General features: G+C 46.2%; 1 protein-coding gene across 5 annotated transcripts; it reads right to left on the reverse strand.

Annotated features, from left to right (window-relative positions):
* Window positions 1–3423: 3423 nt before the first annotated feature.
* Window positions 3424–23328, reverse strand: urb2 (URB2 ribosome biogenesis homolog). 5 transcript variants are annotated; one of them, XM_018749541.2, is made up of 11 exons: window positions 23225–23280; window positions 22688–22780; window positions 20906–21050; window positions 19729–19905; window positions 15972–19320; window positions 14614–14771; window positions 13220–13330; window positions 11293–11535; window positions 9004–9100; window positions 5397–5536; window positions 3424–4516 (listed from the first exon to the last, which is right to left on the reverse strand). In XM_018749541.2, the coding sequence occupies exons 3-11, from the start codon at window positions 21029–21031 to the stop codon at window positions 4319–4321; spliced, it is 4599 nt and encodes a 1532-aa protein (XP_018605057.2). In that variant the 5' UTR covers window positions 21032–21050; window positions 22688–22780; window positions 23225–23280; the 3' UTR covers window positions 3424–4318. The 5 variants fall into 5 exon arrangements, 4 of the variants coding, with proteins under 4 accessions (XP_018605057.2, XP_018605058.2, XP_018605059.2 ...); XR_003797628.1 differs by lacking the exons at window positions 3424–4516; window positions 23225–23280 and adding exons at window positions 7180–7661; window positions 8344–8522 and having other exon boundaries at window positions 5462–5536; window positions 22688–22883; XM_018749542.2 differs by lacking the exon at window positions 22688–22780.
* Between the last annotated feature and the right edge of the window lie 802 nt (window positions 23329–24130).

The raw sequence follows: 24130 nt of genomic DNA on the forward strand, positions 1-24130 counted from the left end.
GCAAACTTCTAATTACAAGAAAAGAGGCCGGTGAGTGCGTTTTTTCATTCCGGCATCCCCAGCCTCCGACTCGACCCAGTAAATGGCGAGGATGCTCTCTTCTCGACGTGTAATTACTGGCACCAATGGAGGGCGGGGGCGGCGGTTCCAACAAGAACGAGCGTTCACTTCATTAGGAAGAGAGAGGGGCCTAATGAGGTGTCACGCCGGCTTTCAGGGCCTGCGGCCGCCACCGGGCACACGGAAACACCCAACGGAGGAGATGCTTTAGCGTTAAGCATTAAGGAGGTGAGTAAACATCTATGTCTCGTTATTGCCTACCCACAGAGACAAACTCGGTGCAGATGAAGTGTCCTCGCCCAACGTGTCTGGCTGCAAACAGAAGTGAATGTCGTCACCGTTGGACCCACACAACCGTCAGCCTCCTTACTGTCGGTTTTGACAAGCGACAAGAACAATATTCGCAAAGGAAGGTTGAGAAAGATTGTAATTAGTTCCTTTCCTGACAGCTCTGTAATTAAGCGTGTGAAAGGAATGCCATTAATCCAATCATCTCAATTATTCGGGGGGGGGGCAGAGTTCGTGATGCTTTTCCAAACATTAATCTCGATATATTGTTATAGTAACATCAGTCTGGCCGAATTCTGCTTATGATGGTATTCGTGGTTCTCCTAAGAAGACCTCAGACGCAATAAGGAGGGTGAGAACATCTGTGTTTCTTCACATGTGAGAGTGAAATGCACAAGGGGAACAAGTCCCCGGGACCTCACCGTGGCAGGACTTTCGGTGAGCTTGACGGTGATATTACAGCCGATACCCAAAACATCACATCTTACTCCACCACCCTGTATCAGGGTCTCCTCACTCCTCAAAAACCTCAGCTGATGTTGGCCACCACTGATCTCACCAGTGTTTTCCCGTTTTCCCACAGTAACAACTGTCTGCTTGACCCGGATCCTTATGCTGCCACTGCTTTACTGCCGAGCTGGAGGCCAACCTATTGCTGCACTTTGGCCTTCCTCACGGAGTCGAACTGGTAGACAAAAATAAAAAACGATCAGGCCATATTGCCACTTCGATGTTAGGAGCGTGTAATGGGAAGCATGTCCATGTTCTTCCTTCTTTAAAAGTATGGATGGAAATTCTAGTGAACACTGCCAGTGTTGAATGACAATGCATAGATTTAGGCAAATAAAAGCTCAGGGATACTTTGTCTTGGTGGCGAAATGGAAAATACAGTCTCATAAGTGAGCTCTTCCAGAATTTCTCTATTTTTGCTATTCAACGAGTTCCATAATTTACTCTTTATTATGTAACCTATCTAATGTAAGCAAAAAAGTATATATTTCAGCATAAAACCATATTAGAGGAAAAACTGCCTTGTCAGTAAAATAGTTCTTCTAACGCGGTCAATCTCGATCCAATTTTCTTTCAAGAAAAGCAGTCGGCGCATAATATCCGCATCCTGCCAACACGACTTCACGTTTCCATTATTTATAATTCTCTCTCAACAGGAATGCGGAGGTACGTATTTGGCGGAGAAGCATGACGTGTCACAGCAGTTTAGGAAATATGGAGTGAAAATTCCGAACCCGTTCTGAAACAGCGGCTGGATGGATTTCCACGTCAGGCTGTTTCAGCCTACGGCGCGTCTTCGCGAAAGTCTTAAATTTCAACAAGCCAGAGATATTTAAGGAGAGCAGTGCGGCAAATAGGATTCTCCTCCCCGCCCTTTTCGCCCACGGCGGTACACTGTGGTGTGTACAATGACATTTCTCAATTCCGTAATACATCATCGCAGGCGAGGCCCTTTTTTTCCCGCGCTCTTGTCACGCCACTGCTTACTCCCATTTCTCACCTCGCATTACGGCCTGTTAACATACCGCCGCTTCCTCACCTTCCATTAGCTCTATTAACAGCAGCTGTCTGCCATTGTTTGCTTGCTTTCCCTCCCTTTTCTCGTACGAAATGTGCTACAAGCTTCAAAAGGTTGCTGCCGTGCATTATTATTCCACTTTTTTTATTTTCTGTTCAAGGAGGGCCTCAGCTGCGAAGCATCATGGATTTATGCATTTGGGGGTGGGGAACATCTTTTATTACACAGACAATTTCACGAGATGCCTGTTACATGTAAGCATTTTATGCGCCGTGCTGCATTCATTTGCAGGGCGGTTCAGTGCTTGGTGGGAGCCGTGTTTGTCCTTTTGTTGCCGAGCATCGCCGGCTCGTTTTCATCCCTCCTTTGGTGGGGGGAAAGCAAGGACAAAGGTTAGCATCCCCATATAAACAGAAATCTACAGAACCTCCACCTCCCCACTCAAGCCCTCATATCCCCTTGCAGCGGTGTTATGACTGCTATCCCACCCCCTCAGATCCACCCCATAGCCCTGCGTCATACAAGAACCCCAGGGAGATTAGTGGCTCCAGTTTATGCAGCTGCAATAGGTTTGGATGGATGGGAAACAATTGCCAGCACCTCTTCGCCCCCTGCCCCCCAACCAACGTTTCAGACCCGCTTAGGCATAAACTTTTTGGAACCCTGTAACACATCCCACAGAGGGAGCCAGGAAGCTGGGGGAAGGGTTGAGAAAGGCCCTGCCTGAGCTCTTATTATGAGCAAAAGCTCTTTCCAAGCTCCCAGTTGTGGGCCTGCTGCTTCCCTGGAAGATTTACCGTTGCTTCCCTGCAGTCAACCACCATCTGACGAAGGTCCGCAGCTTTGGCGCTGCCCATTTGAGCTAATTAAATCATCGGTCTAATTAACCAAAATGAGAGGCAGCTGGAACAAAACCCAGGAAACCCTGCAGGTCCGGCTGTTGGATTGTGACCTAAATTAAATCAAATTGCGGAACACTTGTCTATTAGTGAACGTTAGGAGGGCGAAGCATCCGGCCTGCCCGGGAGGCCCATTCGGACAGTTATTCCTTCCCCTGGGACTAGACGAATCAAAGAAATTAGGTCCTTCCTCAAATCACGATGGTAAGTCAGTGTGACTCGCAGTATTTTATCACAACCCAACAAATGAGGGAGAAAAAAGCAACAGCTCTGTCTTCTGGGGAAAAGAGAAGAGTTGGTTATGAAACCGGAGATACCGCTTTAGTCTCGTACACAAGGAAACACATTAGAAAATCTCACAATTCCTGTGGTTCACATGCAAATGCAAACTAGCATGAAGCAGAGATAGGGCGAGGTCTCAAAAACCACACCCCTGCAGAGACTCGGGACAGTTTTCACTTGGCTAATAAGTGACAAGGACAGACTAATTTGTATTTAATAGAAGCTTTTCTTGAAGGCAACTTTCAAGTAGATCGGTTATAATACTATCACTCGTATCAAATCCATCCACACAACAAAGCAATTTAATACGAGTCATTAGTCCACCTGAAACATGTCTTCGGGCTCTTTGCACAAATCGGAGCACCTGGAGGAAACCCACGTGAACACAGGGAGAACCTGCAACCTCCACACAGACTGAGTGGAATTTAAGCCTATAGCCCAGGAGGTATGAGCCACCAGCATTACCTGCTTTATAACTGGTTGGGCTACACTGAGAGGAGAACCACCCTTTTTAAACCTGTGTGCGGAATCTGAAAATCCAGACTTGCTCACAGGAGGTGCTTTTTGGTGAAGTCAGATTATAAATACCACAAAATAAGTGGTCTTTACATTTAAAAAAAAAAAAAAAAAACCCTAAAACTGCTTAATTGTCCAATTAAAGCCAGAGAAATTCTTTTAATTTACAAAAGAATTCCTTCAGTTCTTTAATTGCTAAGGGAATTTGTGGTAAGTCCGTAGTGTTGCATTAACATAGCTAGTTGGGAAAAGGACTGACGTCATATCTTGCTCAATATAGAAGATCCCCATTACGTCAACCATGGCAATACTATCGCGAATTCAGATAGCCTCAACGTGCCATCAAGTTAAATACAGTTTCATATATCTTGGGCAAATACCATCAGGATGACATGTGTTTGAATGTTGATGAAGAAATTGCTGATATTTTTCATAGAAAAACTTTGATACGAAATGATCCACAGAGAAAACATGAAAGGAATTTATGAAAATAAAGTACAATAATATATCACAGTCTTCATAATAATGTTGGTTCCAATCAATACTGCTTGTGTCTGATGAATCACTCCTAATTTATAACTGACGCAAAGTCCTAGGGTGATCGTGTCCAGGCAATATCCGAAAAGAGCACCGCAATCTGAGAATGACCAACAGCGGCTCTTTGACCTGCTCGTCAATGACGGCAGGTACTGACACCACGATTCCCCACTTGGGGAGACGGATATGGAAACGGAGAGCTGCTGCTTCACACGGTGTATTTCTCCTCGCCCTGCCGCTGGGTTTTGTGGTAGTGCGTGTAGCCGTCGTAGAGCTCGCCAAAGACCTCCCTGACCCCGGGCTGCAGCGCGGTGTTAAGGAAGCGGATGTCTTGCTCCGAGCACAGGTCAAGGATCCGGTAAACTCCCTCCGTCAGGTGGCTCTTGATTTCTGGCTGCAGGGTTACCTTGGAAACAAAAAGAAGGGATATGAATTTCTTTTTCTTTGCTTTGAGGTATAAGAATTGCAAAAAACACATTAAAAACTAGCTCCCAGAAGGTAGATCCATGTTCCTTTTACTTGAAATAGCCAACTTTAATGTAGCTTTATTTAACAAAATATTTTCATAAGGAAAAAAAAATCCTCCACATACTGAAGGTCTTCAAAGGCAGTAAATATAAGCGTAGTGTTCGCATTTATTAACGTCATAACCATTATATCTACTATAACACAAAACCACAATGCAAGACCTTCAAGACAAGGTTTTAAAGCTTTTCTGCTCATCTGGGTTGAATAAAAAGGCCTCTGAGGGTGGGAACGTGCTGCTCGCCTGACCTAACATGTTTTCTGGGTTTATTCGAAGAATCTTCCTCTTATGCAGCTGGTAAAGATAAATCCCATAAAGCTTTTTCCCAAAGAATTATTTACAGAACAATTTCAAAAATGCCACACACAACTTTCAGTCAACAATGTTCCTTTTCACCCTCTGTAATAAGGTTCCTTCAAACAAACCTTGAAGAACTATTCGAATTTAAACTGTTTGCATTTGTTAATAAATGATATTTTTCTTTAAATATTCCCCACTGGTCAGTGCTATGTTTCTAAAACTGAATTTATAAGTCCCATACGGACACTGTAAGGATTCATTATATAAGCTGAGCTTTGGCAGCAGACAATGAGGAGAGCAAAATCTGGACATCGGTAATACACAAACCATTTAAATGGCCATATAAACCATTTGCGTGGGCACTGCAACCAAAACTGGACCAGGTTCATAAGAAGATGTAAAATACAGTAAAGAGAACGGCCTGGGTGGGACGTGTTTCTCCCCATGTAGAGGAACTCACCTTCTGCAGCTCACAGACGTACTGCGCCACCACGAAGGAGGAGAGCACGGTGAAACCCTCGGCCACGGAGGCGATGTGCGAGTACATGCGCTCCACGAGGCGCGCACATTTTAGAAGTGCGTCTGTCTCCTCCTCGGAACCTGTGGAGGATGGATAACAGGGTGGAGAGGCATCTCTGGGTTCGCTGGCAGATACAGGGTGATGCTTTGGCAAAGTGCTTCGGGACACATCACCACAGGATGACACGAGGAGGCACAATGTCAGGCTGTACCAGTGTAAACCATCTGCACTGATTTAGTTCACACTTATTTCTGCCAGTGGTTCATCATCATATACTTAACATTTTACGCAGCAGTTCTTAACTGAAATCACATTTATATTTATGTACTGTACTGCCAGGACATGAGAAGAGAAATAGCTTTGAGAAAGATGTGTTTTGAGGCACTCCTTGAATGCTTGGAGGGCTTCAGCAGTTCTGAGGAGCAGAAGGAGCTCATTCCACCTCATCAGCACTACAACCAAAAGCCAACAGGCTTTCAAAGGCAATACTTCAAACAGATTATGAAAAGCAGAAACTGAACCAAAGTTCCAAATCCACAACTGCTCACCAACTAGGAAAGCATGTGGTGTAGTGGTTAGAACTGCCACCTCTGGAAACAGAGGTTTGTGGTTTGAATCTCACCTCCTACTGTAACCACCCGTAAGCAAGCTTTTGTTTTTTCTTTTTTAAAACCCTAAACTGCTCCAGGAAAACTTACCCAGCTACATAAATGGGTGAAACACTAAGTGGCTCAATGCTATAAGTTTCTTTGGAGAAAAGCATCAGCTAAATACACAAACACACATTGGCGGAAGCCACTTGTCCCAAGCGGGGTCATGGCGAGCCGGAGCCTAACCCGGCAACACATGGCGCGAGGCTGGAGGGGGAGGGAACACACCCAGGACGGGACGCTAGTCCATCACAAGGTACCCCAAGCGGGACTCGAACCCCAGACCCGCTAGAGACCGAGACCTGGCCAAACCCGCTGCGCCACCGCGCCCCCCTTCGGATAGATAAATAAATGTAAATGCAGAGCAAGGATATGTTTGGTACCAAAACTAAAAAAAAAAAAAAAAAAACAAAAAAAAAAACTGCAGCAACCCTCAAGAACCCATTTATACAAGACGGAGTGGGAGAAAGGAGGAATCAAGGAGATAAAAATAGACTTAATTTGAACTGACTCACTCTCAGCATGACCTTCAACAGCAAAAAAAGAAAAAAAAAACACAAAAAAAGAACACGATAAACAGTTTACACGAGCAACACGGTTGGAATACAGCGGCACCCCAGCATGTATCATGGAGCACTCAGCCACCAGCGGTCTGGAGCGGAAGGTCAGCTGCAGGCTGCGATCCTCACTCTGCTCCTTCGCTGCATAACAAACCTTAATGCGTAAAATACCATCCTATGTGATGCAGGGAGCGGCAAACCACCAAGTGAGTGCGGTTTTATGACATCGACTGAAGTCATGTCTCAACCTGCCCTGGGACTGAGCGAGAGCCTCCTGCACCGAGTGAAACACCTCCCCTCTCCACCCCGAAGCAGGAGTCACACTGGACATCCGCATTCAAACCAATGCGGGTTCAGAGCAACTCATCGCGCGTACAGCTTATTAAATTACCTGGGTTTTACTCCTTTAGCTGACACTTTGCTCCAAAGCGACTTACAATGTTAAGCTACTTACAATTATTTACCCATTTATACAGCTGGATAATTGTACTCGAGCAATTTTAAGGTAAGTACCTTGCTCAGGGGGACTACAGCCAGAGATGGGATTCGATCCTGCGAACAAACGGGATGGAAAAGTAACCGATTATACGGCAGAATTCCACCTGCCGTGTTCATTACACGGGGTGTGCGGTCAAAGCAGATTCTTCCTGGAGACCCGAGAAGCCCGCACACCACCTGCGATGAAAGACAAAGGACAACCCATCCATGCGCCTGCCTCTAAAGACAATCCGGGTCCAGCTGACCTCACTCGACCCCAGGCAGGGAAGCAATGCGTGGAAAAGTAAACGCATTCCTTCTTCCAAACAAATATTTACAAAAAAATATAACTGTCATTTGATCCGGAGTTCTTCAGTTAACAACAAAAACGTCACAACAGGAGGAAGAAAAGGAAAATCAGATTCCTCGCCGACGAATACAAGTCACGGGAATGATCTTCACGTCTTCAGCTTCTCTCATTAATTGCGGTGGGACAAAATCCACGCAAGTGTTGCGGCCTGGAAAAAAATTAAAAAATAGCTGTGGCTCTATTGTTTTTATCATATTTATTCAAAGCCCAAGGTTCTAAAACAAAAGGCATCTGCTAAATAAATAAAATTTAAAATGTAATGTAAATATTTCTACAACATCCAGAAAAGGGACAATATTTAGCTCCTATGTCATGTTGTTGCTAGGTGACCAGACACTAGTCTTCTCATTGAGCAGTCAGGATTTAGATGAGACTAAAGAAGAAATCCAGAAGAAGAATGAACATATTTAATGTTAATATTTAATTGTTTCCCCGATGACTCTTTGGTCTGTAGCGGTGCCTCTTCACAACGTCCCGTGTTATTACAGCAATGGCCAGCGACTGTGATAAAGTCTCAAATATCCAGCCATGCTGAACGGGGGGGGGGGGAATGTCTGGCTGAAGAGATGCAATTTCACACACACCATTTTAATACGCAAAAATAACTTGCCTTCTGCTTTGTTGCCCAAATGTATGATGCAACACTGAACTCCCCCCCCAAATTAAACCACTGAATTGGAGCTGGCTGTCAAATTAAAAAAAAAAAATACGAAAAATTCTCCTGACTGTATTGATCACAAGAAGGGGGGAAAGCGCTAAAAGTCGGATTTCATCTTTAAAGTTTGCCTAATTCACCGGGGATCTTTCAGGAGCTTTGAAGGATGTCCTACCCCTGGGCGAAAAACGGGCCTGCGCGCTCTTCACGGTTTGTCAGACACTCCTGTCATCCTCTGTGGGAATTTTTGATTTTCTTCATCTTTCCTCAGAAGCCGTCCTCAGGGACACAGTCTCAACGCGCGCACGAGTTGCCGACAAAAATAAAGAGGCGCTGCCTTTTCCGACTGGATGACTGCAGCAGGTCGGGGAAAGGGGAAAGAAGAAAAAAACCTTTTGTACAAAAATACACCATTTGTTACCTCCCCAGACGAGGGAAAGGTACAAGAATTCAGGTCTGGCTGCAATGACAATGACTGACATGTCTCATTCAGCGCGTGTCCTCTCTTTGTCTTGTCTCTGGTTACAGGCCACAGGACAGTCAAAAGTATCAGCACCCTGATACCTACAGGACCTGATCACACCCTACACACCAGCAAAACTGCTATGCTTCTCCATCTCTGGCTGCTTAGTGCTCCCGTTCATAGAGAGTCCAAAATCGAAAGTTTGCAGGTTCTCGGGGTCGGCTCCTATGTGGTGGAACGAGGTCCCTCTGAGCTGCTGAATCCCTTTCGATTTTCCAGGAGGGTCTTAAAACACATCTCTTTCAAGCCATGTAAGTCATGTCCCAGAATCCATTGGGTTCCACCACCAGGCTAAAGACCGGAGTCACGTACCTTTCTCTGTGTCCCCCCTCTGCCGACCCTCATGCATGATGGACACGACCAAGCGATAAAAGCAGTTCAGGAAGGAAGGGGCAGCCGACAGAGTCACCTGCGGGAGTTTATGACACATTTGTATGAAGACATCAACAAACAGGCTGTTTACACCCTCTGCCCAACAAACAACAGGGTTTCCCTTTGCCTCAATAGACAGCTGGTGACGATATAGTTCAAACTGTCACCTTGGACATAAAGGTCTTGGATTAGAATCCCCTACTTGCTGCAGCACCATTGATGAAGGTACTTACCCAGAACTGATACAGTAAAAACTTATCCTCCTGTGCTTATGGTTAAATATTTGTGAAGTTTACAAACCTAACAAAAACCAACCAAGAACAAAGGTGTCAAATACATGGACAAATATAAAAAAAAGACTTCAGAAACATAAATGAATTGGTGCACGTCTGACCCATATAGCCTTTGGTCCGGTTTACCAGTTAGAGCCAAACTAAGGGCTGAAACAGAAGACGCACCACGTCAGCCGTGCGCTCCACTGTCTCCACTGGCATGTCAGATTAGTCTTTTCTGATACTGATACTGTTCTGCACACGAGCCGCTTGGTCTTGAGGAATAACATTTAAAGCTGAGAAGCAGAGCTCTGTCAGGTCTGGAGGAGCTCGTGGGGCCCGGGTTCCAAGCGGCCTCATCGTTGTGCAGACGCTCAAAGCATTAGTATCTGACGGAGCACAGCGTTGCCGACGGCTGCCGAGCCCTGGGCTCTGTCTGTGAGTCACCGACAAACAGCTAGCAAGGTAATCGTTTCCAGGCGCCCAGCGCTGCTCACGCCAAGAAGTGCCCCTCTACATCTCCCATCTGCCTCCACTTAGGCGTCATGCCGGCTAGACTCAAGGGCCCTTCCTCCGTTTCACTGTGACACGAAACCGAGAGCGGGGCACTTCTGCCGCAATGCACTGTGGTACCGCCACGAGTTGTAGGGCGTTGGCCTTTATTCCAGTATCAATTTGTAGCTCGTTCCAAAGAACTCCGTCTCCGTACAGGCAGGGGGGGTTAGGGGGCCCACTGGGCCTGCTGCCCCTCTTCTGGAGGCGCTTTATTAGAATCATATTAAAAAGCAAATCTATTCCAAAAGCCTATGAGGCAACTCAACAAGATGCAGCATCAACAATATCTGCAAACAGGACGGAATCGATGGCAGCTGGCGACTGTTAGTGCTGATCGAGCCTTTCCTGCGGAACAGCGTACGTTAAACAACGCTCTTTAAAGAGGAAAAACAATAATCCAGTTTGTCAGCACTGAAGACGAGGCTACGAATAACCAAATCTTGCAGAGCAACTTTCAGACAAAGAAATTAAAGTGTGCATTATATCGTCTCCCGTTATATCTTCTCCAGCTCTTGCGGAAGCCAGAGTGTGCATCAAAGGAAACCCTAGACAAGAGCATTTTAGTTCTGCTACTACTTTACCATTCGACCGGTTTCATGAGCATACGGCAGTGGAAGTTGTATCAAGCTTCCGCGTGAGCCACAGTAAACCTACGGTGCTTAAAGCTGCTTCATTATCCAATTCCCTGCTTGCTTCCCCAGCCAACTCTGACATCTCCAGCACGAAGGTCCTCAGGGTGTGTCCTTCAGAGCCTCATTCCACTTCTGCATTCCCTTCGCAGCGTACACTAACGCGGGGTGCCGGCGCACGTGAACCTGAACTCATACAGAGTCTTACGGAGCAGCGGGCTGCTGGGAAGGGACAGGAAAATGAAGGGGCGTTCGTGACCCGAATCGCTCGCTCTGGCCTCGGGGACCTGTGGACGAGGGGAACCAGGTGGCTGATGAATGCAAAGCTGGGCCCGGCAGGGAGCGGAGCTGTGGGAAGAGGGACCTTCTGCTTCCCGTTGTGCAGGGGCCTTGTGCCGACCTTGCGCTTCAGGCAAGCACCGCCACAGTTGAATGAAAACAAAGAGAGCATTGCAGTGGCTGAGCAAACAAAACTACTTGGAAGCAGCGAGTCAAGGACAAATACAACACTGCCAATTCGAAATCTCTGAAATATTATTCTTAAATTTATTTTATGGCCCTGGACTAGATGTAAGCTTCCTAGGTAAGCACGTCACCTTCCTAGACAAGTTTAGACTGAAGTTGTCTCCCCGTGACAACTCGTCTTGTTTCAAGGGCCAAAAAACAATGGATGTGACTCGAACGTGTCAGTTTGGCGTGGTTCACGGCTCCTGCTCGCACCCAGTGATCCAGCTTTGGGAGATGGACGTACTCCATGGAGGCTGAGCTCTCACCTGGGGGTGGCACTGGACCACAGCGAACAGAGTCTCGTGGACGGCCTCGAAGACCGAGTGGTACCCCGCTGGGGATGGGTGCTCCAGCTGCACGAAGGGCAGGGCCCCGAAGGCCAGGGTCACATGGTGGGGGTTCTGCAGCACCCCCTCCCCCCAGCGAAGAAGGGCTGCAAGGGCTTGGAGAGCTGGCACTGTGAGGGACTCCGTCAGGGACCTATCCTTACCGCACTCCTTCACTGCAGACTTAAAGGTAAGAGTGTAAGGTTAGACACCAATATTGGTCTATTTATGTTACCGCACCACAGAGCCCGGCGTCCTGGTGCTGCATATTTGCCAGACTGAGCAACAGTCATCATTATTCATTATTCTTTGGACACTTTCGTCCAAAGCATCTTGCAGTGTTGAGTTTGCATACTAAGCCACTTACAGTAATTTACCCATTTATACAGCAAGATACCCTGAACTGATACAGTAAAAGTTAAGAATTTTGCTCAGGATTACTGCGGAGGAAGCAGAAATTCTAACCCAAGTCCTTTGAGTGAGGCTGCAGCAATTCAGAGTAAAAACCTTGATCAGGTGATGGCTCTAACCATTAGGCTACCAACTGCCTGTGTGATTAACCTTGCAAGATGTTTTGCCTACAGCCATAGCATTTTGTACACTGGCACAAAGTAACCTTCCGTGGTACAGCAGCAGGTGGCGTAGTGGTTAGAGCCGGCGCTTTTAGACTTGAAGGACACAAGGACACTTGCATTCAAATCCCTCCTCCTGCTGTAGCACCCTTGGTGTTCAAGGCACTTACCCTGAATTGATACGGTAACAATTACCCTATTGTTTAAATGGGTAAATCATTGTCAGCAGCTTAATACGGTAAATCAATTGGGAGAAAAGCCTCAGGTAAATGTACAAATGATTGTTGTAAGAGCTCCGTGTTGATCAGAGCCCTACATGAGATTGCTGATACTGGACGAAAACACGTTGCAGTGAAACACAGGGGGGATGTTTTTCGGTAACCCGGTCTCTGTTCAGACAGCATTTCTCAATGATTCGCAGTGCTGGGGAAAGGGGACACTATGGTAAGAGAAACTTCATCACCTGTGATTGAGAGAGACAGGTAATCAGTCTCTGTAGGGAAGCGACTGGGAAGGTTTGACCGAGGCAGGAAAACAGATTCTCCCAACACTTTCGAAAAGTGCTAAACAAAGGACTGCCTATAAACGGTGTGGACGGAACGCCCTGGCAGCGCTAAGAGGAAAACAGACAGGTGCGTCCAGAAATACACCGCACATCCTGCTCTCACCTCAGCGTTGTACACCTTAAACAGCCTGGGGAAATGCACTGTGCAGGTGCTCCTCCAGATATGACATATGTGACTTACGACAGCCATACCATTGACCTTGTTAAAGTATTTCTAAGATACCGGGGCAGCTTGTAACGTAGTGATTACAGCTGCTGCCTTTGGACCCAAAGGTGGTATGTTCAAATCCCACTTCTAGCTGTAGTACCCTTGAGCAAGTTACTTACCCTAAATTGCTCCAGTAAAATTACCCAGCTGTATTAATAGGTAAATAATTAAAAGTAACTTAAGTATGTAAGTTGCCTTGGAGAAAAGGGTCAGCTAAATTAACGTTTGATCGTAACGTCTAAGGAGGACCGGTCCACGTACTGTATGATGATGCTGGCTGTGCTGCCGCAAGGCACCGAAATGAAGCCCTATTATGCCACATAGCGTTAGTTGTTTATATATCCTTACGGTTCATATAAGGGGATTTTTGACTTACAACGAAGCCGACTTACAGGGTCATCTTGCATATAAATACTGAATGGCCAAGAAGAGCCTCCAACACACAAATCCCATTAAATCAGCCACACACTTTGTTCTATGCATGTTAAAGAAGGTGTACACAATGCTGTGCTGGATACTTACAACTATGGCAGACGTTATCTGAGGTGCTACGAGCCAGAAGGCCTTGGAATGGGTTTCTGGAAGAGGGCAGCTGGCGAGCAGCTTAGACAACGTCACAGCCGATAGCACTTCCTGAAAGAGACGTGGCCGGTTACTGAAGGTGACTGAAAATACAGCTCAAGACTCGACGTATCTGGTTCTGAGTTCAAAACCGTGTACATGTTACCTCAATCATCTGCTGGGGTGGCTGCATGGCACCTCTGCATCAAAGCAAACATTAAACGCTCCAGCGCTCCAGTTCTCTATTCAATTCCGCGTCTTGCTCGCCACCATGACTCTGAAATGTCAGCGGTGCTGATAGCTGGGGCAGGACCCACACGCATGCGGGCGTCCCGGCTTAATCATCCACCCGCCAGACAACCGCGACCCCCTCTCGAGAGGGCTAGCCCAGCCTCGCAAACAGTTAGCGATGTAATGGCACTCATAAATCAAACGGTGCTGCTGCGCACGCGTCCCACCAAATCTCAAGTTCAGCGTGCATCTGGTCGGTGGCGCCTTTTCAGAGAAGGCCGCTTCAATTTGCAGACTGACCACATTAGTGCATGCGGACCCCGCGGTGGCCGGTTCCCATAAACAGACATCTGACACTGGCAGATTGTAACTCACATGTCTAGAACTTTCTGACTGAGGGTCTGATGTATTTCAGATGTTAAATAAACAGAAAGTGAAACACTCATTTGCATTTCCTTGTTCAAGTTCACTTTCCCTAACCTGGGTTGAAAGGTTCCCACATTACAAGAGGAGTAAATTACACACTGACTTCTTATGCCCCAAACAGTTGAGTTACATTTCAAAGATACACTTCCGAAATTATTTATTTTTAATTGCAATTTTTCCTTGCTGTAGAGTAAAAGCAACCTGCATTTAGGTGTCCAACCAATAGTAAAACGCACCTAAATGAAGCGTGAGAGCACCTTAATTCAACTCACTTCCACCAAGTTTATAACTTGTGTCTCCCATTTCTGTGTGTTTGGTAATCAAAAAAGTTATGAACACTGGATGCGTCTATGAGATGAATCAGTCAACAATTGGCTTTTCATTGGATTTTGTGGAGAGAAAACATTTTATTTTCAGTCTTTCTAAATTAATTCTAAAATTAACGTAGCTTGAAGTTAATGAAAATGTTCAAATAAGTATGAGTATTATTGATAATACCTCTATCTGAGTCTTTACCTACAGGTGATACCTTTACAGAACCTAACCCATGAATAATTTGAGGCATGGCTGTATTATGTATCTTTTATTGACTGTGACTTTTGTGATTGTGACTATTGATTTACACATCTGGATATTTATAAGTGGTGCAATTTACATTTAAGCACCTCATTCCCGGGTGAGGGATGACCATAACTTACCGTGTGCCGACCACCTGACACCTGAGCACCCAGGTCTTCACCCACTGCTGCCAGAAGGTGTTGGAACTGCTCCAAGGGGCTCCTGGTCACCAGCTGGGCCAGTAACTGCCCCACTGTGGGCTCCAGCTTCTGCATGTCTGACACGGACAACCAAGGAGCTAGAAAAATACAGCCAACATCAGTATTGCACCAATGAGGCAGTTTGGCTCTCACCGAAAGATCTTCAGACAAAAAAAAAAAAAAACCCTGAATCCAAGGTGCCCCATGAAGGGGATTTGGCAAATCGAAACAGATCATTTACTGACAACCAGTTAAACTGTGCTGTGACACATTCCACAGGCTACAGCAATTCAAGGTAAGAACCCTATCAAGAGTATTACAGCAGGGACTGAAACCTGGCTCCACTGGTTGTAAAACGAGGCCTTTAACCACTGCACCTCCCACTGAGCTAAATCATCTCCATTGGGACCAGGGTTGGCCACTTCCAACCTAGCTGCACCTTGGATTAAATCCATTTTTCACGTTCTATTAACTACACAGGGAGTGCTCAGCTTATATTTACATCTATTCCTTTAGCTGGCAATTTTCTCCAAAACTTACAATGTTAAGTTACTTACCCATTTATACTACTGTGTCATTGTACTGGAACAATTTAGGATAAGCAGCTTGCTCAAGAGTATTACAGCTGCTGGTATGATTTGAACCAGCAACCTTTGGGCCCCAAGGCAGCAGCTCTAACCACTACCCTACCAGCTAACTTGACTTGCATCAGGTTCCGTTTCAATGACCTTGTTGAAAGCAAGCCGCAAATCCCCTTATGTATGTATTAAACAAACCATGACAATATATAAATGAACATGCATGAATGCTACATCATATGGCTTTGATACATCTTTCATGTTGAAACAATATTACTCTAAAGTAATTATATAATACCGTACTACACTATTAGTTTCACTTTCCTTTCCAAATCTGTTTTCCCTTTTTCTTTTCTACATCACCGGAATGCTCATAATGTCATTTGCTAGTCATTGTGTAAAAAAAGAAAAAAAAGGCAACTTGAACAAACAAAAACACTTTATAAATACGGTGCCATGGGGTAGCACGGCCAACCAATGTTACTGTACAGCGGATCTAGCTCTTCGTTAGACGTTACAAACAAATGTTGAGACTCCAAACAATATAATATCAATGGAACGGACTTCATAAGTCGTTGACCATCTGTATGTTCCCCGACTACAGGAGCTGCTGAAACCCAAAAGCCTCTTTGCAATGAAAACACCACAACCAAAATAATGACGGAAGACATGAAGAAAGATTTTCTGAGCCATGCCAAGCTGAGGGTGCAAGAATGTTACCTGACAGAAGCTTTCTCAGGTTCTGCACCACAAGATGGAAGAGATCCTTCTGTCCGGGGTCCTGAATGCTTTCTAAAGCAGAGTGGTAGGCTGAAAGGAAGTGCAGGGAGGAGGAGATGAAGTCCATTGGGCGGGAAGAGGAACTGAGCTCCCTCAAAATCTGCTGGGAGAAAGTCTTGTAGAGGCTCATGTGACAGAGTCTGCTCTTGGTTGGTGCCCCTTCACCTGAGGAAGCCAGGCATGAGGTCCAGGCAAGCTCAGCCTCTAGCATCCCCGTTACAATCTCCACAGTGAACGACTGACCCAGCAGCCTGCAGGCCTCGCCCTTCAGGCTGCTCTGGACAGCCGGGCCCATGGAGATCACGCACTTCTCCAACAGAGGAGCCAGCGTCTCGTCCATTTTCTCACTTTCACCCAAGCTGGAGGTCATCACTCGGCTCAAGGTGCAGAATGCAGCCAGTGCCAACTGGAGAGGCTTCAGCTTCTCAACCCCCAGCTTGCTACAAGAGGCGGACAAGGCGGCGGCCACCTGCTCGTTTTCCACCATGAAGGTGGTGAATTTCTCCAAATTGAGCCTGACACTCTTTTTTCTGTTTATGATCGTCTGAATAAGGCACCTAAGGAAGTCCTGGACTACCTGGAGAAAGGCCAGCCAAGCAGTGCTGTCCACTGTTTCTAAGACACTCATACTGCAATGGGAAAACAGGGAGGTGATGGCAGCTTCTAACAGCTCGTTTCCATGCAACACCTTCAGGACAGAACCCACATTTTTCCCCGTCTGCAAAAATGTCATAAGACTATAGACTTCCTTCAACAGTCTAACAGCTTCGGCAGGTTCAGTACTAGAGTCACGCTGGAAAGTGGAGGCTATGAAAAACAAGAGTAAAACATAGGCAGAGTGATCCTCGGAGGACATGCCATCTGGCTTCAAGGTTCTACTGACTTTCAATAAATGAAGAAGATGTTCAGTTTGAGTCCGTGACAAACTTATAGCAGCACCAGTCCTCACCAAACTCAACGTCTCCCGGGATACGGACAACAGTCTCCTCAAAGATGGAGAAGCTTCACTGGACTCTTCGACCGATGCTTCCATCTCTTCCTCAGCTTCAGCAGAAACGGCTTCCTCGAATGTCGCAAGTGCCTTACAACACCTATGGCCTGCTGATGAGCGGAGGATTCCCACAATCCTTTGCAAGAAACTCTTGACCACAAGGGAATACAGCGGAGCTAACTCCACGAGAAGCGAACTGTCAAGAAGATGCTTTGAAATGAGGGTAACAGAGAGACAGTTCTCCTGGTTAGAAGCATCTCGGATTTCTCCCTGAAGCAGAGAGTTCAAAAGAAACCCTGCTAGGCAAGAAAGGTCCTCCTGAGAAAGGTAGGGAGCCACTAGTGGCAGATTTGAGGTCACGTGAAACCAGTGTGCCACTGGATAGTTACTGTCATCCACAGTGCCAATCTGACCGTCCCACAGTGCACCGAAGGGCTGCGTCAGACTGCTCGCCCCGGTCCGAACAATGAACCGAGCCACTTTGCCAAGAACTTCCTGGACGTTCTCATCTAAGAGGACGTCTGTCCTGAGGAGGATCTGCTTCATCCTCTGCAGAGCCAGCAGTTCCCGCAGGAGCTGGTTGGCAGAGCTGCACTCCTTGGACTTGAGGGCAACTTTTTCCCATTCCTTCACAGCTACACAAGGGAGGAGACAGATGCGCCGCTCTGTAAGGCGGGGGCTACCGCTGTCCTCTGTGCCCAGGGACACGTACTTGCTGCAGTGGATCTTGAAGAGGGTGTCCACCTCCACCCACGTGTAGCTAAGCAGCAGGGTTGCCTCGAGGGCCTTATCGAACCACAGAGAACCAGGAGTGTGAGCGTCCAGGTGTCCCAGTAAGGATCTGATGACCTTCAGCATCTCCTCCATGATGTTCTGAGCACGTTTAAGTATGGGTACAGGCGTGCCGTCGTCCAGACTCTTCACGCTGAAGAGTATCGAGTGAAGGAGTACGGTCAGCGAGAAAAGCTTCAGGGCCATGTCCTCATCTTCCTGTAGATGTGGGAGCAGAAATCTCTGCATCCTCCCCAAAATGAGAGTGCACATTTCCAGGCTTTGACTGTGGGGGCTGTTCAGGATGCACTGGCCGAGACTCTTCTGAAGGGCGGCCGTTAGGACTGGCGGTCGAAATTTATCTATTGCAGGCCGGCAGATGACCTCCACGGCCTCCTGCAGTAACCTGGGGAGCTGACGCAATTTTTCATACGTCTGAAAGACCGAGGAGATGAGCACTTCCCTGGCTTTGTTCACGCGCAGGTCCTCGCAGTCGGAATCAATCCAGCTGCAGCACACCAAATCGTCCAGGTCCGGCTCGATGATCATGTGGTTCATTGCAAGAAGGGTCTTGAGGCACCGATACCATGCTGGAATGGCAGTTTGTGCATTGCTCAGCAACAGCTGAGCCACTTTCCTGTAGAAATTAAACTGTGCCTCCCCATGATGGATTCTGTCTGCTGCCACATTGTAAATGTCCGCAGTGAGGCTCAAGTTCAGGAGGTTCTCCAAAGTGAGCAGCGCCAGGCTCCAGTTGCCTGAGTCAAATGTATCCTTGAGAGTCAGCGCTTCGGTGATGTCCAAGGCGGCGATGAACCTCGTCAGCAGCAGAAAGCAGACCGTGTTATCATCGCCGCCTTTGGAGAAGGCATCCAGGGCGAATTTGAAGAGCAACGGGAGGGAATTCGACCGCACTGCAAACTGCAGTGAGGGATCACAGAACCCAGACTCACAGAGTTTCTTTAGTATGGTACTAGCAGGAGAGAGTAAACCCTTAGCTGTTGGACCCTTTTTGGTGCTGGAAACTTCCTTTTCCGGCAGGAGCTCCTCCTTATAGGAGGGCAGATGGTCAGCTGTGAAAAGGGCAGACTGCAACACTGCGTCTACCTTGTTGCGAACCTCCCTACTCAGATGGTGCCTGACGTGTCCGTCGTCCTCCGGCAACCACGCCCGGGTGGCCAACAGGTGGCGCAATAAGAGAAGAGGCTGAAGGAGGTGAGCTGCAACCTGGGAGAACACACGGTTGGGGTTAGCCTGCTGCCGCTGGACCGCCAGATAGCTGCCGACAGCCTGGAGGAGCACCTCAAAGACCTGTGCGGTTAAGGGCTCCCAGGCTGACTGCGGGCCGAGCTTGGAACACGCCAAGGCACAGAGTCGGGACACCAGCTCCACCAGGAGCTCGTATTTGGTGGTGTAGGTGGTGGCGAGCGCAGGAGAAGACAGTATGCCCTGACAGATGCTGAGCACGGTGGACTGGCTAACAGGGCATGAGCCGGACACGCACTCCAGGACCCTCTCGCTGATCACCTGAAAGCACAACACAAACACGGGCAGCAAATCCGAACCCCAAAATAAATCCTAGAGCACAGCTTTTACACTCAGTCTCCAGCTGCTTGAATGAATCGGTTCTCCTTCGGTCCTCTTCCTTAATTAATTAATCACTTCCATTAATATTGTATTAAAATGCTCTGTTTTTAGAAAAACACATCGGTATAAATAGCGCAGATAAAATATTCACAACGGCACCAATTAAGCCGTGCGCACATTAACGCGAACGCCAGCAGGCACAGAACACCGGCGTGGCAAACAAGTCTGGGACTCTTGCTTTAGAGAAACAACATCTAAAAATTAAAGTCTGCGAATGTTCTTCTAAAAAGCAAAGCTGGTTAAATAATAATAAAGGCGCTCCCATTCGGACCTGAATAAAACACCAACCTGTGCGAGCGCGAGCCGCAGACTGAGAGCCTTTCCCTGGCTCAGCGCCTTCTGCAGCTTCTTGCTGTGCAGGATGTCATCCAGGTAGGCCCACAAGCCTTCCACGACTGACAGGGGCAACTCGGCCTTCTTACCGTAGTAACAGGTCAGAGCGTGGCTTGTCCAGTCAAACAGCACCTATGGGAGCAGAGGAAAATGCACAGGTCTCAGGTTCATTCTCTACCCCTTTTCTGCCTTTGAAATCTGACTACGCACTCATCTCACAAATGCAATGAGGCTAAAGGTCTATTCAAAACTTATTTTAACCTCTCTAAAGACATTGAATATAGTTCGTTAATTGCTTCATATACCTATTGCGATGATACTTTTATTAGCCATGAAATTGGTGAAGACAAAAATACTGTGATGGACTGGTGCCCTGTCCAGTGTGTACCCTCTCAAGCCTTGCAGCCAGTGATTCTTGGACAGGTTTGGGACCCCTGTGACCCTGACCTGGACAAACCGTTTGGAACAAGTGAAAAACACTTTGTCTCCGTAAACTCCTGTTCAGTTGTGTTTGTTGAGCAGTTCCTGACACAGACACGTGCAACATTAATGCTCTTTTTATTCATCGCTGACACTCACAAGCAGCAAACACCGTGGAGGTGAACTGAATTAACGTGGTCCCACGCTCCTGTTCTGACTGACTGTGTTTTGACACCTACCGGCCGGACGTGTAAAAACAGGTCGCATTCCATCCAAACCAAAAAGTGATTTTAGAAAATGGACAAGTAAAGGAAATGCTTGCAAAAATTAAGTGAAAAATGTTGTTTTATGTCTTAAAATTCAGAATACGAGAAGACAGTGCGCACAAAGTGTGTGTGGATGAAACAAGTGACAGTGTGAATTAATTGCACTAAATTGTATCCACTCAGGTAACGCTTCCCTGGCATGATGTTCCTGCAAAGTGGTGAAAATGAAATACGCTCAGCTTAAACCTGCAAAACTCGTACCGTAACTAGGGCGTTCACCTTAAATAATAGACTTTAACAGCAGTCAGCACTCAACAGAAATTTAGGGCCAGAGGAACAACCAAAAAGGGGCAAATCATTCATGAGAAAGTAACGGGTCCGAATTCTGACATTCTGAGTAACGACAACAACCACGTATTAATGCATTCTAAATGGCGATGTCCTGCCTGTTCCTTGTTGGGAAGAACACACTGCGGTGAGATCCAGGCGAAGCGGGCCAGCTTCAGTTTGTCAGCCCAGGGAGTTCGCGAGCTCTTGAGTTTCACGTGGATACCGGAGTAAATGGCAGCCATTCTCGATGGCTGGAGCCAGCTGGAGGACAGGACAGTCAGCAGAAAACAAACTCTCTGTCGTTACTACATTAATGGCAACATTTATTAAAAATTTATCACCACTTTGGCACTAGAGAGATGATTTCTAGCAGTGACAAATAATTCATTTACACTTATTCCTTTAGCTGAAGCTTTTCTCCAAAGCAAGAGAACTGAGCTACCTTCATCTGAACCGCTTGTCCCATATGGGGGTCGCGGGGAACCAGAGACTAACCCGGAAACAAAGGGCGTAAGGCTGGAGGGGGAAGGGACACACCCAGGACAGGATGCCAGTCTGTCACAAGGCACCCCAAGCGGGACTCGAACCCCAAACCCACCCGAGAGCAGGACCCGGTCCAACCCACTGGACCACCACGCCCCCCCACCTGAGCTACATTAATTAAAGAAATTCTTAATTCAAGAAATCAGAGTAAAATCCACAAAACAGAGTATGTTACTTTAATTTCTGAGTTAAAATGAAAGAAACCAGCACAAGTGTGAACTTCTGTTTCCTGTTGGCAATTTTATAAAGTTGTGCTCTCACTCCTGATTAATATTTTAAAATAACTCATCTGTTGACTTCTCTCAAGTCCCGTACATAAGGAACACATGTAAGTGGAATATGCATTCACCAGGATTAATATTGTTCTCTGGACAAGCTGTCGGAAAACACACTCAGTTAAATACATTACATTAAAACACCGGAAATGTGTTGTGAAATGTGTGTGTGAAAAATCTGAATCAGAATCAGCTTTATTGCAAAGTATGTTTACACATACAAGGAATTTGTTTTGGTGACAAAATCCTGCTGAACCGGAAAAACGTCTCTGAAAAACAGAGTTCATAAAGCCCTTAACAACATGCAGGAAAATACGGTATTATAAAGAAACCAGAGTAATAGAGGCAATCAGATTTTAGAGCGGCGAAGGTAGCGGAAAAGGAGAAGGACTCACAGTGGGGCTTGACAGTATTTCAGTGCCTTGTAGTTTTACCACAAAACTGTTATTTAATGAGGTCTTTCTAATTTGACACAATAGGTCTGTAATGACCAATTCCACGTGTTGCTTTCAAGGACTTATGTGTGGTATGGTGGCACAGTGAGTAGTGCTGCCGTCTCACGGTGCCTAGGTGGTGGGAGAGGACATGGGGTCAATCCCCATTGAGCCTAGAGTTTGCATGTTCTCCCTGGGTCTGTGTGGGTTTCCTCTGGGTGCTCTGGTTTCCCCCCACACTCCAAAGAGATGCTGTTCAGGTTCCCCATAGTCAGAGTGTGTTCCACTGACGTATGGATGAGTGACCCATTGTAAGTAGTGCATCTAGCAGTGTAAGTCACTGCGGTGACTAAGGTGTGTGGGCTCATAACACTAGATAGAGTTCACTGGAAGATGCTTTGGAGAAAAGTGTCTGATAAATAAATGGAGAAGAAACACGCAAGTCGTGCAGGTGTAAAAACAAGCGAAGCCCAAGTTGTGCTGTTTGTTCTGAGCCAAGTAGGTGCAGTAAGTAGAATCAGGTGTGTAAAAAAAAAAAAAAATCATACTCCTTTCATTTTTATAAGTTTAAGACTTAGACTTTACAAGTTGTTCACTTTAATATTTTTTTTTACAAGAATAATACCCATCCCTTATGCTCACATACTTTCAAGCAGTACTTGCTGGCAGGAAGGTTGTTGATTTCAAGCCCCACTCCCTAGAACCCTTGAGAAATGTTGCTCCAGAAAAACTCTCACACCTGTACAAATCATGACCTGAATAAATACTTCAGTTCAGTGGGTTAGCAAAAAGAATTACTAATAACAGTAGCTAGGGATTCGATTATTAGTAAAACATTTATGATTTACATACCTGATTCATTGATTATACCTACTGGATGCTAGACCAGAAATACCTTTCAGAGATGTAAAAGATAAGGAAATAGCTACACTGCAAGAGATGTCTGTACTGATGATAGACATAGAAACTTACTACTAATTAAAACCATCTGCTAATTATTATTAGCTACTACTAGCCGCTAGCGACGCTGGCTTACTTCTAACGCAGCTATTTCAACCAATTCAAACTCGGAAAACCATTTTAAGGTAAAGCTCTTTTCTTATTAGTCTAACAGTGTGTCGCTATCATAACGAAGTTGAAAATATTACGCTAAAAAAGTGTAAAGAACAACTATCTGACTTACGTTTACAAAACACGTGGAAGCGCTAGCGAGCGAGAAGCTGTGACCTTTCACCCCAGATGAACCCCCCTCTGAAGACATAGTTTGTCGAAATCACATCAAATCGATTTCCCACAGAATTACGCAGCCGTCCTTCCGTCCAGACAGAAGTAGCTAATTGCGGACTGATGTCTCTTGCGCATGCGCTGGTCCGCCGCCGGGCGAGGGGCGGTGGTGGATGCGGCTGCCTTGGCGCTGCCTGCTTCATGGAGAGTATTGGCGCTCGTTAGTTTAGACGTTTCATTTGTGTGATTGAAAATGGACATTTTAGTCGCCAAACTCGGCGTACGAAAAATCGTAGATGTGTTAGTGATGCGTGAAATGGAGCAGCGATGACGTGAACGCTTAATCACTGGATCGACCACCGTGTTTGGATCATCATCATGATCATCATCATGGACCATATCATATGCCACATGGCATGGGGGTTTCTTCCAAGATCTTGCTGAAAAGGCACAAATTAGTTCCAGTTCGCCGACGATGAGACCATGGTGGACTGACTGGATGGATGACTATACGTACACTTGGTCTTCAGCTTAGAGACATAACTGTTCATAACGCAATCTGTTCGTAACTCGAAAGTTGCTTTTACTTGTTGTAATTAACTCAAACCGAATAATACATATTATACCAGCTTATGCTTTTTAACAGGTTCGGTTCTGTGAAAACCTTAGACAAAAGAGAATTAAATTTAAAAAAAAAATCATTTCCATTCGTCCGATAACTGCTTGTTCAGTGCAGGGTCCCTAGTGTCCTATCCCAAAAACGGTATTAGACAAGTTATACCGAATAACAAGATGGCAACACATAACACTATTATATATTTATCATCTTTATTCACTTCAAAACAGAAGTCAAAAATATCGTAAG

This window comes from Scleropages formosus, chromosome 4 (assembly GCF_900964775.1).
Source record: "Scleropages formosus chromosome 4, fSclFor1.1, whole genome shotgun sequence".
Taxonomy (NCBI): domain Eukaryota; kingdom Metazoa; phylum Chordata; class Actinopteri; order Osteoglossiformes; family Osteoglossidae; genus Scleropages; species Scleropages formosus.